This window comes from Tamandua tetradactyla, chromosome 12, assembly GCF_023851605.1.
Source record: "Tamandua tetradactyla isolate mTamTet1 chromosome 12, mTamTet1.pri, whole genome shotgun sequence".
Lineage (NCBI taxonomy): Eukaryota > Metazoa > Chordata > Mammalia > Pilosa > Myrmecophagidae > Tamandua > Tamandua tetradactyla.
In genome coordinates this window covers 91,119,044-91,137,631 of record NC_135338.1, presented here as the reverse complement: position 1 = coordinate 91,137,631, position 18,588 = coordinate 91,119,044, and the positions used below count along the sequence as shown (strand labels likewise).

General features: G+C 59.2%; 2 protein-coding genes across 16 annotated transcripts in view; one reads left to right on the top strand and one right to left on the bottom strand.

Annotated features, from left to right (window-relative positions):
* Nucleotides 1–4,615: 4,615 nt before the first annotated feature.
* Nucleotides 4,616–18,588, bottom strand: part of RGMA (repulsive guidance molecule BMP co-receptor a) — a 46,203-nt gene continuing 32,230 nt past the window's right edge. For 3 of the 6 annotated variants that reach the window (XM_077124095.1, XM_077124093.1, XM_077124094.1), the window contains exon 4: nucleotides 9,099–11,469. In XM_077124095.1, coding sequence (XP_076980210.1) covers nucleotides 10,783–11,469 — 687 coding nt within the window. In that variant the 3' untranslated portion in view covers nucleotides 9,099–10,782. Of the gene's footprint in view, nucleotides 6,129–6,164; nucleotides 6,893–9,098; nucleotides 11,470–18,588 lie in introns of those variants that run through there. The other 3 variants (XR_013160704.1, XR_013160702.1, XR_013160703.1) reach the window with 3 other exon arrangements.
* LOC143652472 (uncharacterized) lies at nucleotides 13,290–17,987 on the top strand. Of its 10 annotated transcripts, none has more exons than XR_013160708.1 (6): nucleotides 13,379–13,491; nucleotides 14,018–14,144; nucleotides 14,328–14,988; nucleotides 15,237–15,344; nucleotides 16,017–16,256; nucleotides 16,776–17,987. XR_013160708.1 is itself a non-coding variant. In XM_077124097.1 (5 exons), the coding sequence occupies exons 2-5, from the start codon at nucleotides 14,067–14,069 to the stop codon at nucleotides 16,018–16,020; spliced, it is 945 nt and encodes a 314-aa protein (XP_076980212.1). In that variant the 5' UTR covers nucleotides 13,290–13,379; nucleotides 14,018–14,066; the 3' UTR covers nucleotides 16,021–16,213. The 10 variants fall into 10 exon arrangements, 8 of the variants coding, with proteins under 8 accessions (XP_076980212.1, XP_076980217.1, XP_076980218.1 ...); XR_013160706.1 differs by having other exon boundaries at nucleotides 15,234–15,344; XM_077124097.1 differs by lacking the exon at nucleotides 16,776–17,987 and having other exon boundaries at nucleotides 13,290–13,379; nucleotides 15,164–15,344; nucleotides 15,996–16,213.

Here is an 18,588-nt window from a genome sequence, read left to right as displayed (position 1 = left end):
AGGCCCTGTTCTGGCAGTGGGGACGTGCACGTGAGTCAGAAGGATGAGGCCCCTGCGCTCTTGGACATTCTAGCTGTGGGGCTGGTGCGGAGGCAGGCCCTCCAAGCAGCGAGAGAACAAAAGGTCAGGCATGGGGCTCGTCTGAGCCGGAGGAGCAGGGGTCTGGGAGGTGGGCAGATCTGGGTTGGATCTGGTAACATTCCTTACTGCCCCAAGCATGGGCTCCGGAACGCGGTTTTGGTGGGGATGAGTGAGGTCACCGAGCAGGGCATGTGACGGGCTCGGCACCGTCGTCATTATCAGAGGAGGTCACCCTTGCCACCCCAGCACCCGGGGGGGGGCCTGTGTGTGTTTTGGGCTTGGTTCCCACTCTCCCAAGCTAGGCTTGGGGGTCCCTGAGTGAATGTGCTTCTGGAACCTTCCTGCAGGGGGCAGCAGAACTCCATGGACACCCTGCCTGGGGCCGCCTCCTAACCCCACCTGGGGTGTGGCTGCCGCAGCGGTCATTCTCCCGCCAGCAGCTGGAGATTCCACGGTGGAGGCCCAGCCCGAGGCCTGACCTCCCCATGGCCACCCCGTCCATGCCCCAGGAGACAGGGGCAGATGGGAAAGGTGTGTGGTGTGGATGCGTTTCCTGGTCCCCGGGGCCTCACTCTTCCTTGGGTGTCCTGGGCCCCGGCTGGAGGGCGGCCTCCGGGCAGCAGTCAAGCTGGGAGCTCTCTCTCTAGAGGAGGGGTGCAGGCTCCGGGGGCCTGGAGGCCGAGCCAGGCTGGGGACTCAGGCCACTGTGGCCTGGGAGATTTGAAAGTAGTTAGTAGGCAATGGCTGCCTGCTGCTCCGGGAGTTAACCCCTTCCTTTGTTGGATTGCTGGGAGGTCCGGGCACCTTAGGATGGAGCCAGAGCGGCAAGGGCTCAGTCAGCAGCTGGGCCCTAACCACCGTGCTATAATTCCAACATCCTAGCACCCTGGGTGAGTGTGCAGGGGGCAAGCAGTTCACAGCACAAGCGGTGGGGATGGAAGGCTTTCCCCGGGAGGCAGCTGGGCCCTGGGCAGCACTCTCTGTCCCAGATGGAAGGGGGGCGGGAACAATGGCCTGTGGGTGGCACAGCAGAGCGGAGGGCCCAGAGGTCTGCAGAGGAGGGACCCGGAGTCCAGCAAGGAGTTCCAGGGCCCCGGTGGCTGGCAGGGCTGAGCGCATGGGCTCTGGCAGGGACTGTCATCGGGCCAGTCTGGCTGTGGCCCTGGCTGCTCGCATCCTCACCTGTGAACATGGGGGCCGGCACACTCCCCTCTGAGGCAAACCGTGCCTGGCATGCACCCAGCATGCCCGCTTAGCCCCAGCAGGGCCTGGCCAAGCCCTGGTGACCTGTCTGGACGTCAGGCGCGGGCTCGCTGCCCTCCTTGCCCCTGGAGAGGCTGGTCTTTGATGGCTCCTTTTGGGGTCTCCTCTTCTCACACTGCTCTGGGATCCCACGGCCCCAGCCCACCACCAAAGGGCCTCCGCCTCTGGCCCCACCTTGTGTCACTCTGTCTCTGTCCCCACTACCGCCCCAGAGCCTTGCCGCTCCCTTCACTTCTCTAGGAGTCCTGTTCTATCCAACAGCGGGTGCAAACAGTAATCAAGCTCATTTCCGCCTACCGGTGCACTGCGTCAGTGCCCTCCCCACCCCCAGCTTGGGGCCTACAGACTTAGCATGGGGGGGGGAGGACCACAGGTCTTTGGAAGAATTTTTTTTTTTATTTAAGTTTTCGTTTCAATGAATGTATTTTTAAATCAATATAAACAAATCCTGAATCTTTCAGAAGGGAAGGAGGAAGAACAGAAGTGAGTACCCTAGGGTGGCTCGGGGTGAGAGATCCATACCATCCTGACCTCCACGGGCCGATGGACACACACCGGGCTCCGCAGGGTCTGGAGAGGGAAGTGTGGACGGGATGAGAGCGGGTGGGCAGTCCCGGCCTTCGTCACATCGAAGTGTCTATGAAACAGCATCCTCACTTCAGCGCTGTTAATGCATGTTGTTTCGGGCTCGTCCTTTTGTTTCAGTTTAATTAGTAAATGCATCTGGATTTTATAGTTGAAAGGAGGTATAATCTCAAGGAGGGTATAGCTGGCCTTGTGAATAATAAAACAAATCCAAGTCTAATCCACAGGGCCTGGAGAAATATTAACCCTTAGAGGGGTTTGTACATTATTTATGTGTGGGAAACCCTGACTTTGTCATGACCTCAACCTGCTGAGGGTTCCTGGGTGCCAGGCCCACTGCCTGGCCATTTTTTCTTATTCAGTCCTCACACTAATCCTCCGAGGTAGGTTTTATCCCATTTTACACTTGAGGATCCTGAGGCCCAGAGACATTAGGTAATTTGCCCAGGGTCACACAGCAGTGGGAGGTGGTGGAGCGCAGATCGAGCCCAGCTCCACCGCACTCTAAAGGCCAAGCTTGTCCTTGCTCTATTTATTCATCGGCTTATCCTACTGCCACCCAAGTGCCTCTGCAATGGTGTGATCTTACTTGGCTCTCCCCACCGCCCCGGGATTAAGATCTAGTATGACCCCCATTTGTTGATGACGGAAATGAGGCTAGGATACAGCAGGTGAGAAGCCCCTGGTCAGGGAACGAGTGCGTGAGCTCCTGGGGACAGGGCTGTGCCGCTCGCCTCCACCTCCTGCTCCCAGAGCCCTCTGCACCCCGCTGCGCTCTGCTTCCTTCATCCGCCCCCCCACCCTGGCTCCCCCTACATCGCGCTTGTTTATTGCCTGTCTCTGGCTACTAGGATGTCATCTATTGGGATCACTGTTGTATCCCCAGCTCAGGGCCTGGCACATGATTTGCCCTCAGACGTTTGCTGAGTGAGTGAACACGTTCCCCCGTCTAGATGATGTCCTGCCGCAGAGGGGATGCTCCTGCAAAGTTCTGCAGGAGGAAGGAAAGGATGGAGGGACAACTCTCCTTGAAAAGTTACACCAAGAAAATCAACATCTCAAGGGGAGGAGAGCCAGGACACCTGCCTTGAGGAATTAAGCTGCGATCATTAGCAAGCAGGGAAAGAACCAGTTAACTCAAGAAATTGTCCTGCTCTGCTTGAGGAGAGGGGTCCTGTCCCTGCAGGCCTTGGCCCTTGGTCCCTGGTGGTGCCCTTGCTGGGAGAGAGGCCTGCTGCCCGGGACGTTGCTGCGCTAGCCCCTCTGATGGCGCCTGGGGCCTCCCAGCCGCCTGACCTCCAGGAAGGTGGTGGCTTGAGAAATCAGCGTTTGGATCAAGACCTTGGCAGAGTGCCTGGCACATGGCAGGTATCCCCAAAATAGAGTTGCACGCCATCGGTGGGTGACTCTAGTCTCCATGCACGGGGGCGTGAGGCCCGTGAGAAGCACTGGAACATGTCTGGCTCTGCTCAGAAGGCTGGACCCTACCTAGGAAAGTCAGTGGCCGCCCCTGGACCGTGATGACCAGCCGAGGGCCCCCCGGCACCCGTGAGCCATCTCCTCCTTTGCATCCAGGCCTCGCAGGCAGCAGATCTGGGGGACACAGTTGTCCTGCCCCGACCTCTTCTTCTTCAGTCCCGGGTGTGAGCCCCCCGACCTGCCCACCCCCAGGTGCGGGCCTGGCCCCTGCAGGGAGCCGTGTGGCTTGAAGCAGGTCACTTACCCTTGCTGGGCCTCTGTCTATTCATCTGAGCACTAGGGCAATGCCACCTGCCATCTAGCGCTGCTGTGGGAATCATGTCAGTGTTGCAAGACTCAAAGGCAGGTTCCAATGGAAGACCCGCTTCTGTTTCTCTAGGAGGTGGGGGTGTATGCCGGAGGATGGCGAAGGCGGCAGCCAACGCCGCGGGCTGGGCGAGAGCTCGCTCTGGGCAAAGGCAAGGCCGGCTGCTGGGTGGGTGGCAGGAAATTGCCACCTGTGATGTGGGTGGTGGCAGCAAACTGTGACAACAGTGGCAGTTCTGAGGCCATGCTGTGAACCAGCTACCAGGCTTCACTCTTTCCATTTACTCCTCAGGACGGCCCAGGGAGGAGGCTGTTCTTGTTATTCCCTCCTCACAGTTGTCATAACTGAGGCTGAGAATGGTGAAAACTCACCCCACGCTGTACAGCCAGTAGATGACAGAGCTGGGATGTTCTTTCCTCTGTCTCTGACCATCCAGGCCCACCAAGCACAAGGTCACTAGCCAAGGTGAGCCAAGGCAGGGCAGAGCTGGCCGGATGAACAGGGCAGGGCAGGGCAGAGCTGGCCGGATGGACGGTGCAGGGCAGGGCAGGGCAGAGCTGGCCGGATGGACAGGGCAGGGCAGGGCAGAGCTGGCCCGATGGACAGGGCAGGGCAGGGCAGAGCTGGCCTGATGGACAGGGCAGGGCAGGGCAGAGCTGGCCGGATGGACGGTGCAGGGCAGGGCAGGGCAGAGCTGGCCGGATGGACGGTGCAGGGCAGGGCAGAGCTGGCCGGATGGACGGTGCAGGGCAGGGCAGAGCTGGTCAGATGGACGGGGCAGGGCAGGGCAAGGCAGGGCAGAGCTGGTCCGATGGGCAGGGCAGGGCAAGGCAGGGCAGAGTTGGCCGGATGGACAGGGCAGGGCAGGGCAAGGCAGGGCAGAGTTGGCCAGATGGACAGGGCAGGGCAGGGCAGAGCTGGTCCAATGGACCAAGCTCTTGCATTCCTTGGGGGGTGGGGGATTTGGGGATGGTAGCTGGTTCCATTTCCAGCCCTTCTCCTAATCCTTTAATCATTCTGCTCTTAGCATGTCCCTGCCACCCCACCAACCTGCTTTAACAAACTGCCAAGCTCCCTTCCCCCATCCCTAACTGTTGACCCTGGATTTGTTGCACAAATGGAGTGTAGGGTGAGCTCAAGACCAATTCCCCAGATGAAGCCTGCCAGACCATTCCCAGCATACCTTGCTCTTCCCCTGCAGATTTGCTTGGCTAGGTGCATTTAACTTTGGCTTATATTTGGATGCCTTGGGCCTGCCGAGGACTCGGATTCCTAAGGAAGGGGGGAGGGGGAAGGAGAGGGAAGGATAGGGGTTTGGGTTCAAATGCGGACGAATTCCTGAGCCCTCTAGGGTTGTCCTGGGCAAGGACAGGGTGGCACAGGGACGTGGCTGCATGGCCTCAGAGGGCTGGTCTGTCTTGAATCCTGTTCCCGATTCCAGAATCATCCCCTGCCCCCACCACCAACTGCTGCCCATATGAAGTCTGTCCTGCTGGGGCTTTCTAAGCGCGTGTGTTTCTGTCCCTCTGACCTCAGTGTTCTTACAGCAACCCACACCTCAAGCAGGAAAGAGTTAAATGGTCCAAAGTGCAGAAAAGCCCAGGAGGATGGGGCGGGTAGCTAAGGCGAAGCTGTTGCAACCCAAAGATTTGCGAGGCCCTTGGACTCCTGATTGAGGAGTTGGGGATTGTCTTCCCACTGGCGCTTGGCCAGAAAACCAAGTGTCTTCTGCATAAGGAGCCTTCAGCTGCTTCAACCATCCGGCGACTCGCACCAGTGAGACTAAAGAGGTGATTCCTGGGCCTTCATCTCAGAGATTTGCACAGGAGAAAGGACACTGGACAAAACCTGGCTGCTGCCCTTGAGGCCTCGGGGGTCTGCAGGGGAGAAGGTGGCTGGAGGAGGGGCCCCCGTCCAGCCGCCCTTTCTCTAGTCCATGACAGTCAGCCCGGGGGCAAAGTGGGCACAGAAAACCGCCATCATTGCTGCCCGCGGAGATTTGCTCAGAGAATGAATCAGTGAACTTGGGTGGCCCCATTCAGGGCGCCCTGCCGGGGTGTGGGGATGGAAGGGGGCGGAGTGCGTGGCGTTTGCTCGGTGCTTTCTTGTTATATTCTCTCTCCGGCCATTTCTCCTGTCGGTTTTCTCAAGCACGCAGCGTGGGAACCAGGAGGGAGGAAAAGGGTCGGCGCACAGGCTGGCCGGGGTGCTTCCAGGAGCTGAATCTCAATCTTTTGAGCCCCAGGGCCCAACCCCCACCACTCGTGACTGCAGCCAGTAGACGTGGGGAGTCTTACGCCCCAGCTTCCCTTTTAATTTCCTTTCTTTAATGTTAGCATCATTGTCTTCATCAGGCTCGCAGTCAGGGGTAAAAAGGAGTCTCTGCTCAGGGCTCTGTCCCCCTGCACGGGACCTGGACAGTAGAACGGATCATTTAATGTTCACGAATACGAATGACCGTGAAGGGCGGACACAGCCATGTCAGTCACATTCCCACACTGCGTCCCCACGCTGCTGCAATGAGGCAGGGCGTGAGCGTTAGCTCCCGGGCGTTCCAAAACGACCTTGGGAGTAGATACTCATAATTCCACTTTTTTCAAATAAGGAATCTAAGGCTCAAATAAATCCAAGTGAGACCACACAGCCAGCGACGGGCCGACCTGCTGGGTGGCCAAGTCTGCTGCCGCCCCAGTCCCAGGCCCCGCTGTGCCCCACTCTGGGCTCAGCCTTGGCTGCCCGCGCCGCTCTGGCCGGGCTCGAGCTGGCCTCTGCTGAAGTGTCCCGCTCACTGCTTCACCCCAGGATATGCCCCCTCCGTTGTAAACGGCTCCCACTTACTTGCTTCAAGCCTCCCTTCTCCCGTCTTCTTCCACCCTCACATATCGAGGTTTGCCAGGAGTTCTCATCACACCTGGGCAAGTAGGTGGGGTGGGGTGGTGAGGAACGGGGCCGCAGCCCCATCGGGGCAGGCACTGGCCTTGGGCTGAGTGAAGCTGGCACAGGGGCGTCTCTGCTCCAAACCCAGCCCGCCGTGCAGGACGAGGCCACTTCTTGGGAATCACTTCACCCTAGACAGCTGTGTTCCATATTCATGACGACATGCAACTTTCCATGTTCACGATGGCAGCCAGTAGTACGGTACTTGGAAAAGAATTCCAGCTGGTTAAACGTAGGGGCCTGAAAAAATTCCAAACCAAGAATATTTGCTGGCAAGTGCCTGCAGTGTTTCCATCTGATGGTGAACTAGAGACATTTTTCCCTCCAGCCTGCCCTGGCTTCTCAATAATCTATTCTTCCGGGCTGGCCAGGTGCCAGTGGTCTGGGCGGGGCTGCCCCTGTCTTCATCTTGGCTTCTGCTGGAGGACGAAAGTCACATCACACCCACGGTCAGAAAAGTGGGCAAGATGTGGGGGTATGCTCCAGCCCCTGTTGGCCCCTCCAGCCTGTTGGTCCCTCCAGCCCCTGTTGGCCCCTCCAGCCCTCCAACCTGAACGAAGGCCAGCGAAACCCTCCCCTTTGCATCTGGCCCTCCCGCTCTGCTGGGATGGGGGAAACGCTTGCTCCTTGGTTATCTCCCCTGGCCAGCCTCGGGCCCACTTCCCCCCAAAGCCCCAAGGTCTTTGCAGTCCTCTCCCTCTCCTCCCATCACCATCTCACTCACAGCTCCTCTTGCTTTGGGACAATTGTGACAACACTAAGAGTGGACGCAGACTGTGGGCCAGGCCTTGCTCCAGCACTTCACAGGGGTTAGCCAGGGGACCTTCTGAAGGTCCTGAGTGACGGGCAGGCCCTATCATCCAGAGGTGGGAACTGAATGGCGGCCCAGAGGGTGCCGAGTCCCTGGAGTCCTGGAGGGGGGGTCAGTCCTAGATGCATACCCTGGCCCTACTCTTTTTTTTTAAAAAATTTTCTTTACTTTTTATTTTTTTCACAATCAGACAGTCACATTGTTAAAGCCTGTATAGTTGAACAGTCTTCTTTAAGAACAAGGCTACTGGAATCCAGCTCAACAGTTTCAGGTACTTCCCTCCAGCCACTCCGATACACCATAAACTAAAAATGGGATATCTATACAATGCATAAGAATGACCTCCAGGATAACCTCTCGAATCTGTTTGAAATCTCTTAGCCACTGAAACCTCATTTTGTCTCATTTCTCTCTTCCCCCTTTTGGTCAGGAAGGCTTCCTCAAGCCCTTGATGCTGGGTCCCAGCTCATTCCGGGAGTTCTCTCCCACTTTGCCAGGGAGATTTACACCCCTGGGAGTCATGTCCCACATAGTGGGGAGGGCAGAGAATTCACCTGCTAGGTTGGCTTAGAGAGAGAGGCCACATCTGAGCAGCAAAAGAGGTTCTCTGGGGGTGACTCTAAGGCAAAATTATAAGTAGGCTTAACCTCTCCTTTGGAGGAATAAGTTTCATAGAGGCGAACCCCAAGTTCGAGGGCTCGGCCTATTGATTTGGTTGTTTCTACTGCTTGTGAGAATATCAGGAATTCTCTAAATGGGGAAATAGAATATTTCCTCTTCTCTCCCCAGCCCCTCAAGGGGACTTTGCAAATACTTTGCTATTCTCTGTCCACATTACTCTGTGCTCTATGGGGGCATCTGGGATTTATCGGGGCATCACATTAACCTGGACAAACCAACAACATCGCACGCCCTATTCAAGATTCCATGTAACTATTGTGTTCAACTCAACTGACCATACAAGTGAAATTAGATAATATGCTACCCAAAATACAAATTTTGCACCAAATAAACATCTCTCCTGTGATCTCACACAGAGGTTGAAGTGTGAAAATATGTTGGCCCTACTCTTGCCAAGGAACTCTAGGCAAGTCAGTCTCTCCAAGCCTCAGTTCCTTCATCTGTCAAATGGGGGGGAATTTGCTCCTGACTCACTGGGTACTTTATAAGGATGAAAACCTGGCAGGAAACCTGGTCCCGAGCAAGCCTTGACCTTCTCCCCGATGTGGGCCAGTGGTGGCCCCTGGAAGTGCCATCAGCCTGCTGTGGGAGGATGGCAGTGACGGCCTCACGCTGACCGCTGTGGCTGAGACGGAGTGACCGGGGACCTCAGACTGGCCCACCCAGCCTGGTCAATGGCACTCAATGTCCTGCGACCACAGTGGCCTCAGTGTCCCATGCCTGGGCTCCAGCTTGGACAGAGCAAGAGAGGAAACTGGGCCCACCGAGCCCCAAAGCCAGGCTACCATAAAGACGCAACATAATTTCAGAGGAGCAGGGGGTTTGGAAGTGACATCACTGCACCCTGAGAACACATGCCACCCCCCGCATGCACATGAAGGACGCTCCTGCCACCTGCCCACCCTCCATGCCCGGGGACCAAAGCCGGTTCAGAAAATAAACTCAAAGACGTAGTTCAAAAAGAAATAACAAAACGAAAACTCAAACTTTACTTGCATTTAGCCATTAATAAATAATTTACAGTATGTACATGCGGTGACACTCCACGCAGGTCAGAGACGCAGGATGCAGCGAGAGGTCCCCACTGCCGGGCAGAACGCGATCAGACACAACCAAAATAAAGTGCTTCACTTTTCACTTCCAACACAGGGACCGTCTAAGAACCAGCAGGAGGAGGGGCCGCCTCTGCCCACCCACCCCGTTTTGGCAGAGAGGGCGGGACCTCCGGGGGGAGCGGGGAGACGCAAGGTCTGCAGCCTCCTGGGCCAGTGTATGAGAGGTCCCTGGGGGGTGCAGGGGGGCTGCCCATGGGGACTGTGCAGGGGCCTCCGGGGAAACCGCCTTCTGGGTGGGGGAGCCCATTCCTGTGCGGGGTCCCGGGGGGTTCAGGGACAGCAGCAGAGCCAGTCTCTTTCAGGGCCCCCCATGGCAGATCTGGCACTGGCTGTGTGGCCCCAGGACTTATGGGAGAGGCTACTTACCCTAAGTGGGAAGGAGGACACCCCGCTCGGGGCGTCCAAGGCTGCAGCGCCTTCCAGACCCTGTTCCTCTGCCCAGAGTCCGGGCTGGGAGGACGGGGGTGGGGCGGGGAGACAGCGTCTGCACCTGGTGCTCCGGGGGAGAAGGCAGGGGTCAGGGCCCAGGCCAGCTGGCCCTGTCCTCCGAGGCTCCTGCTTGTGCCCCGCGGCCCCAGCTCCCCTGCCTAGGGCTCTGCCCTCTGCTGGAAGGGAAGGAACGGGGCCGGAGGGTCTCTTCTCTGTTAAGCATTTAGAACTGAGGACTCAGCTTTCTAGGCAGGATGGGGGGTGGCTGGGGAAGGGGCCAGAGGAGGGGTCCGAGCTCACGAGGGGCTTCGCTGACCGTGTTGGCCCACGCGTGTTGTCCCCGGGCCAGGCCACCAGCAGCCAGGGAGGACATGGTGGAGTCCCCTCGGCCAGGAGGTCCAGGCAAAGGCCTGTGGGGGAGCGGGTGGGGGTGGGGGGGTCACAGCCTTTTGGCCGACAGGTCACATGGATTTGCTAACAGTGCTCAGGGGGGTTCCTAGTCCCAAAGGGAAAGGGGATGGGACATGGATGGCCTGCCTGGGGATCGGGTCTTCCCGGATGCCTCAGCCCTACCCCCCCCACCCCCCAGAGGCAGCGGCTCGGTGGGGGCGTGTCCTCCGGCGTCGCGAGCGAGTGTGCGAGTGAGTGTGCGTGGGTGGGCGCCCCCGGGTCGGCCTGCAACAGTCAGCCTGGCCTGTTTCAGTGCATTTCAGGGAGGAGTGGGCTGGGGTGGGGGCAGGGATGCGTGGGGTGGGGGAGGGCGGGCTGGACTCTTGACAGTTCCCAGTGTCTCTGTCTCTCTGGGGGGAGGGGTGGGGACCCTCCGCCCGAGGGGCTCTAACTTGCACATTCACACAGCGGGGGCTGGGGCGGAGGGGAGCTGCTCTCCCTCTCACACCACTCTACTGTCACAAACACCACTGTACAACCAGTCACCACGGCCTCGTCACGGGTGCTCGCCAGGGGGCAGCTCCGAGGCGACCGTCCTGCAGGCTCCACTGGCCAGGCAGCATCCCAGCGCCCGGACAGAGCAACCAGGGGCAGGGACAGAGGGACGTCTCTCCTCTCTCTCTCGCTGTCCCGGGAGGGACGGCCTACAGGAGCACAGGGGGCAGGGCGTGGAGGAGGAGGAGGAGGAGGAGGGCGCCGAGCAGGGGCCGGGGGGCGGGGGGCCGTCCCGGGGCGGCGGCCCGGCCGGGCAGCTCCCGAGTCCTGTCGTACAGGTGCAGCTTGTCCTTGTCGGAGTGCAGCGTCCTGACGTCCTCCAGGGCGTAGTAAGCGGCCAGCGTGAAGTTCACGTCCCCGGTGGTGAGCAGGTCGAACACGCAGGCCTGGTAGTACACGTCCTCCACGGGCAGCTTCTCCTTGCACCTGGCCGCCGCCGTCTCGTAAGGGAAGGCCTCGGGGGCCGCGGGCGCGGGGCTGGCGGCGGCGCGCAGGGCCCGGAAGTCGATCTGCTGGCTGAGGGGGCAGCCGTGCAGGCAGAGGTACAGGCCCTGGCCGTCCCGGTCCCCCACGGCGCGGACCACCTCCTCGGGCATGCGGACGGCGAAGGTCAGGTAGCGGCCCACCTGGCGCACCACGATGGTGGTGCCGATGTACCTGGCCTGGATCTCCACGTGCTGGCCCGACACCTTCTCCGTGATCTTCAGGCTGTTGGCCCCGTGCTTGTCCCCGCCGTTCTTCGAGCCATCGGCGAAGGCAGCCGGGAGCTCGTCCATCTCGGCCTGGTACACCTTCTGGTCCACGCACTCCTGGAAGTTTTTGAAGATGATGGTGAGCTGCCGGGGAGAGGGGAAAGAGGAGAGGCCGTTAGGCAGGTGGATCGAGGCTTCCGGAAGGGGAGGGCGAGGGAGGGAGGAGGACAAGGGGGGGGGGCGGGAGGGAGGGGGACAAAGGGAAGGGGAGGGAAGGTCCAGCTACATCCTTTGGATGCGGATGCCTTGGACGGAGGCCAATTTTGGTCTCAGCTCCGGCGGCAGTGTCATGCACTTAGTGTTTTTCTTTAAAACAATTTGCCATTTCCCACTTAGGAAAAAATGACTTAGATCACAATTCTAACTGGCAAACCAGGCTCGTTTACTATACACAGGTGAACCTAAAAATAAAAGCATGGCTAGTTTCTAAGAAAAGATCCTCTAGTCCGTGGTGTTGGCTGAATAACGGGTTCCATCCAGAGATGTCGGGTCCAAATACCCCGCAAACATGACCTTACATGGCAACAGGGTCTTTGCAGGTGTGATTGAGTGCAAGATCCTGAGATGGGGGACTATCCTGGGTGATCTGAGTGGGTCCTTGATGCAATCACCAGTGGCCTTACAAGAGGAAGGAAAGCGAGGTTTAACTGCAGAAAAGAAGGTGACGTGAGGATGACAGAGGCAGAAATCAGAGTGAGGCAGCCACAAGCCGGGGGACAGGAGCTGGCAGGGGCCAGGACAGTGTCTCCCCTAAAGCCTCTCTCCAGAAGGAAGCAGACCTGCCGGGACCTCCTAAGACTTGCTCTGGGCTTCCAGCCTCCATAAGAGAACCAGGATTGTTTTAAGCCACTTGGCGGGTGGTAATTAGTTTCAGCAGCAACAGGACACGGATCTGCAAACCTACGGCCATCCCCTTACACGTCACCAGTAATCCCTGCAGGACAATTCCTGAAAAAGGACCGCAAGCAACCGGTTGAACGCAAGAAACGGCGGAACGAAGGAAGCGAACGCTCAAAGCACAAGCGTGCACAATCCTTGCATGCAGGGAGAGGGGAGCGCAGACCCTTGTAGGGGAGCTGCCGCCATAAGAAAGAGTTCCCTGGGCTGGGCCTTGGAGGAGGGGAGCAGGAGGAAGTAAGGGAGAGGGGGACAGAGGCTGCAAGCTGAGCACACAGCCCTGGCTGGGCTGAGCTTCTGGGGGAGAAGCAGATGGCCGAGCAGCCCATGGGTCACTGCGTTCCTGGGATCACAGACCCAGGGGTCCTCACTGCATTTGCTGTGCCAGTACTACATTTATTACTTCTAGTTGCGACATGCCATTGCAAGCATATTCCCAGTGAGGAAATTCAGGCTCAGAGAGATGAAGTGATTTGCCAGAGGTTACACAGCCAGCAAGAGGCAGGGTTGGGATTAGGCCCATGGTTTCCATCCCACAGTGTTGGAATGCCAGACAGAAGGACCAGAGAAAACCAGCCTGGGGAGAGTGTATGATTTTCCCCGTTCGTCCTGGGTGAAGGTGAAAGGCTGGCCTCTCTTCCCTACATAACCCTGACTAGAAATATTACATGGGCTGGAGACATGAGTGAAACTGGGAGCAAAGCAACAGCTCCTCTCTCCCCTGGCCCCTCCCTGGTACCAGCTGTTCTGCCACTGGCAGCTCCGGGTACTTATCAGGTCACTGCCCCACTGGAGCAAGGACAGCCGGAACCGAGACTCCCAGCCTGCAGCCAGGGAGGGGAGGGAGTGCCAGACCTTCTGGGACCCTCAGCTAAGCCCCTACCCCAACTCCTGCAGGGCCCTGCACAGGCCCGGCCACCCTTCCCAGGCCCCTGGATCACCACCAACGCCACACCCTATGGGCTCTGCAGGCCAAAGCACCTCTCCCCGCCTGGGAGAGGAAGAGTCTAGGGGCCTGCTGGTCTCCAAGGGAGAGCCCCGCCCCTGCCCTCCTGGGGAAGGGGAGGGCGTTGTGACATCATGTAAAGTCTGAGCAGGTGGGGGTGCTTGGAGGACCCACATGGTGACCTGGACTGGCTCTGGGGTGGGGATGGGGAAGGTGGGGAGGCAGTGCTGGAGAACACCAGGGACTTTCTGGCCTGACAGTGGGTGTGTGGCCAGAGCATGTCCCAGAGGTGGTAGAAATCAGAGGGGACAAGAGAGAGCTCGCGTGGGGGTGGGGCAGCTGGGAGGGCCGGGAAGGGGCTCTGCTTAGGCTTGACAGTCAAGGGGAGGGTGGGCCTGGGGTGCCGGCTACAGGGTGCATCTGGCTGCAATTCAGCAGTGGCAGGGGGTGGGGGGTGGGGGGTGAGGGGGTGCTGTCAGGAAGGGCCCCCACCTGCAGGGACTCAGGAGACCAGGGTGCAGCCAGACCGGGAGTGGTCTTCAGTGGCAGGAGCCAGAGGCTAGGCCTGAGGGCTTTGGAAAGGGAGTGTGGGAGCTGCAGGAAGTTCTAGCTCAGGGCAGTCAGTGGGGTATAAAGCCAAGGGGTGACTGGAGGCAGGGGAAGCAGACAAGACTTCGCAAGAAAATCCCCCCTTACCCCTGTCAGGAAGGCAGGGTGGGAGGGACTCAGCGAGGGGCCCCCTTTCTCCACAAAAAATATTTTAAAAAACGGTCTTTTACAACCGTGCAGGGAGAAAATCCAACATCACCCATCTTGGATTATATGAATCTTTTTTCTGATGATTTTAAAAGAAACAGAACCATTTCCGTGGGCCCTAAGAAGCCTCCTATATCCTTGGCGCTGTGTCAGCCATGAGGTTGGCCTGTCCCTGGTCCAGGGGCTATGAGGGGGACCGAAACCCCCTGCAGGGGGGAAGGGCTGGTTCTCTGAAGCCAAAGGCCAGGGAGGTTGTGTGGAGGCCTGGAGGATAACCTGGGGACCCCATGCGAGGCTCAGGTCAGGCCGTGGCTGGGGTTGGATTTCCTCCCTCCTCCTCCAGGGGCTGGGCCTGGCCGCAGCAATGCACTCGTATCCGCTGTGGGCTGGGAAGTCGCCTGCAGCCTCCAGCCCCCCTGGAACCCCAAGACTTGAAGCCCATGAAACTGCCGCTCTTCTGCCGCCCCTGTCCGATAAAAAAGGCAAGTTCATAGGGTTCAGCCTCATCCTTTCCTTCGCTCCAGCCAGCGGCTCCCCCACCCCGACGTGGAGGCCGGGCGGTGGGCCGAGCCTGGGTGGTCCTGGCACCGGGGGCTGGGGGCGGGCGGAGGGACTCTGGTGTCCCGGCTTCGGTGGCAGGGCCACACAGACACAGGGGAGGGGGCCCTGCCCCCCGAGTCCCGGCGGCCTCCCCAGAACAGGAAAGGCTGGTTTCGGCGCTAACCGCCAAGGCTCCTGGAGACAGGCTTCTGGAAGGCTGACAGGTTGCTTGACTTTTCTTGGCTACCCGTGCCAGGGACTCAACCACAAGTCTCGGCACGAAGGGGGCCCGTCGAGAGCCAGGCCGGCCCGCCGCCAGCACGTCCCCGGGCTCCGCGGCGGCTGCGCCTGCCTCTGCGGCCCCCGGGCTGGCATGGTGCACAGCAGCGACCACCGCCAGGCCAGGTGCTGCCGGGGGCCGGGGACACACCGGGACAGGACAGCTCAGCCCCTGTGTTCACACGGTGCGTCCCGGGGGGTGCCACAGTGTGGCAGGACGGGAAGGGGGGCAGGGGCTGCAGGCAGAGAACCCCAAGTTCCTCTCTTCTCCGAGCCTCAGTTCCCTCGTCTGCCAGCCCCATGCACCCCAAAGCACCACTGGGAAGGGCGGTGTCAGCAGGTGCTTCCCCACTTCCTTAGGAAACGCACTAAGTGGGACCAGTCCCACGGGGGGCTGGAAAACACTTGATCTCACTCATCCACAGCACAGCAGGAAGCACTCGGCCCAGCAATGCCCACCCAAAGGGGGGCCGAGGGAGAGGGGGCGCCGTCCAGGGAGCTGGGGCCCAGCCTCACCCCCAGGGAGCTTCCTCATGAGAAGGTAAAGCTGGTGGCTGCCTGGCTGGGGGCTTGAGGGTAAGGGCCAGGCAGGGGCCGGGTCCCCTCCTGGGAGCCAGGGGTCATGCAGCCACATGCCATTGAACCCCAAAGGCAGGCAGGACGGGCGGGAGGGGAGAGGGGAGTGAGTTCAAGTCAGCAAGTGAGGAGGCTGGGCAGCTGGGAGGGCTCTGTGTATGTGTGCACGTGTGTGTGTGTGTGTGTGAATATGTGGGGACAGCAGTCACAGGGGTGCTGTCACCTTGGCCTCCCGAGCACCCCGAGGGCTCCCATACCCTTGCTTCCCTGGCTGCCCCCTCCCGCATACCTGGGGATGCCCACTGTCCTGCAGCGGAGCCCAGTGGAAGGCCATCTGGGCAGGCTGCAGTGACCTGCAACCCCAGTGTCCATGCATAGCACCCCTTTTGCTGACCTCTGTCCCCCTTGGGCCCAGAAGCTGCTGGAAGAGAGGTGCAGGGGGTACTGAGCGCAGAGGCTGGCACAAAACGCATGTGTGGGGAGCGCTTGTGGATAGTGTGAGGGACTGAATGGACACCCCGGGTGGTGGAGGTCTAAAGGGGCAGGCTAGGGAGGCTGAGGACCCCCAGGCCCGAGAATGGCCTGAGTGCTGGACCTGGCTCTGTGTGGCTTCCAGCCCGGCCCTGTCCTACTCCAGGTAATGGGATGACAAGCTTCCAAGTGCCCACGTCCAGAGCAGGAGGGACTGGGCCTGTCAGCCTCCACCAGGCAGCCCTTTCTGAAAAGTCCCATGCCACAGTGGGGAGGAGGATTCTTCCAGCCCTGCTCAGAGGGTGGTTCTGCTGTCCACTGTCTCCCCAGAACGGTGGTGGAATAAATGAATGAAACATAAGATTTAATGAATGAATGATTCGCCTGGGTTTTGACAGCATCACAGGTTTGAGGTCCCATGTGTGTCGGTGGGGCCCCGGAGTAGTCTCCAGGTATTCTAAGCCCAGGCACGTCACTGCTGCCTCGCTGATCAACTGTCCCCGCTCCTGTACCCCTGGCTTGGTTCTGTCCTCACACTTCGCACCCATAGTCCCTGGGTGGGGAGGGGCAGGCCGCCGAGGGTCCACACTCCCGCAACTGCCCTGCTCTTGCCGGCTCTCAGGAGCCCTTCGGATGTCACAGGGAGGCCGGCACACCTCCCGCAGCCTGCCTGTTGCTGGAGTTAGAAGATGCAGCCTCAGGCTCCCACGCCTATTCACCTTGGCTCTGGGGAGGGAGGCTGGTGGGGAGGTGAGGGTCCTGCAGGGAACGAGGCTGGGCCCTTCCAGTGGGCTCCCCGCGAGTGCAGAGGGCCGGGAGCGGGGCGGGACAGAGGGCACGCTGGCTGCGTCTGCCCTGGGTGGCCCAACCCTGTGGCCTGTACAAGTCACCTCTGGAGGAAAACCTCTGCTTATTTCCTTCCAAGCTGGACGGCCCAGGAAGGAGACTCCTCTGAGGGCACGCCCGGACCATGGGGCAGATGGCAGTGGCTGGGAATCGAGCATCTTCCTGGCTGCCGGGTCACCTCACAGTGTCCTCTGGGGTGTGGAAGGACGGGAAGAAACAGAAACACCCCTGTGGGCCCGGCAGGCACTGCCCAGCATTGGCCTCCCAAGGCGCTCGTCCGAGGAAAGCGCCCCGGCCACTCTGGCTGGGTGGTCCGTGCTGCCCATCTGCTCCACCCCCCAGAGAGACCAGCAGACTCTAGGGGGTGGGGCTGGGGGCAGCTGTGTCCCCATTGCCTGGTCTTTGGCTGAGTCTGAAGATGAAGACACGGGAGACTCTTTCCAGAAGGAGCTCGGGGGAGGGATCCTGGACAGACCAGCAAGGTCCCCTAGCTGGGTCGTGGGACACGTCGTGGCTGCCTCCTGCCGCGGCCCCGTGAGCTGGACCACATTCTGCTGCCAGGGCTCCTTGGGTGAGAAAATGACAGACTCCCAGCAAGCAGGGCTTGCTCCCAGCAAGAGGCGCCAGGCTGCACGGGGGCCCTGGAAGTGCTCAATGGAGCAGTCCCTCTGGCCTGGCTACGGTCCATCTTCGCCCAATTCCCAGACCCACCTGGGCCTCTGTGCTTTGGGGCTGTGGCCTCGCAGGTGTCCGAGCAGGGTAAAGAGGTAAAGAACCTCCTGCAGCCCTGGGCCCCAAGAGGTCCAGCACTCCCATGCCCGCCCGGCGGCAATCGCCAGGGGGGTCCAAAATAACCCACGCCCGACCCCACCCTCATCCAGAAATCCGGGTTCTAACCCACCTGGAGTGGGACCCAGAATCGCTACATCCTAAAATCTCTCCGCGTTTGGAAGTGCAGCCCGCAACGAGACCCTGGCATGGGCTAAGCGCGTCTAAGCCTGGCGTTTGCTCCAACCAGGTGGCGAGCTCCCGCAGGGCAGGCCGGGAGGCAACCCTGTTAGAAACCCCTCTAAGGCTTTTAACGTTGGAGTTCTAGCAAGATTTGGGGTGGGGGCAAGACAACAAATATTCCCAACGTTTGAAAATGGGTGACAGCTCTAGTGAAAGTTTCTAAGCTACTTCTTAAAAAAACTCGTAACAACCCCAGTATGAAATCTATTCTCCATCTGGACCCAGCGTACAAACACACAGAACCCTGCATCTGCCCTAATTCATGTCTGTCTGTTTTTTTTTTTTTTTTAGAAAGGGAGGAAGGGAAGGAAAGACAGAGAGAAGGAAGGAAGGATGGAAGGAAGGAAGAAAGGGAAACATCTTTAAACATTTTCTTGTTTTTTATTATATTTTGTTTGTTTGTTTGTTTTTTACATGGGCTAGGGCCGGGAATCGAACCGGGGTCCTCCGGCATAGCAGGCAAGCACTCTTGCCCGCTGAGCCACCGCGGCCCGCCCCATGTCTGTCTGTTTTTTAACTTTTGAAAGTCACTCACGAGCTCTGAGACCACAAATGCCACGATGAGAACTAGTTTTAGGGCAGCTTACAGAAACGAAAGCTTCCTAAAACAACTTTCCCCCTTCCTCCGCGCAATGCGCTCAGACGCCTTATCTGTGCTATGCTACCTTACTGTACCCCGTCAAAGCCAAATAACAAAATCTATACCTATATGTGCTGCTTTCCGATGCCAGAATACTGACTCCACAGTCCTCTAAAGGGTGCAGGCAGGGGACGCGGAAAGGCGCTCCCAGGTTGGTTTGCTTCTTGCCCCACAACAGACTCTCCGGAACATTCCCCCTTCTAAATATAAATTACTCGGCCATGTGGTAAGAAATAAGACC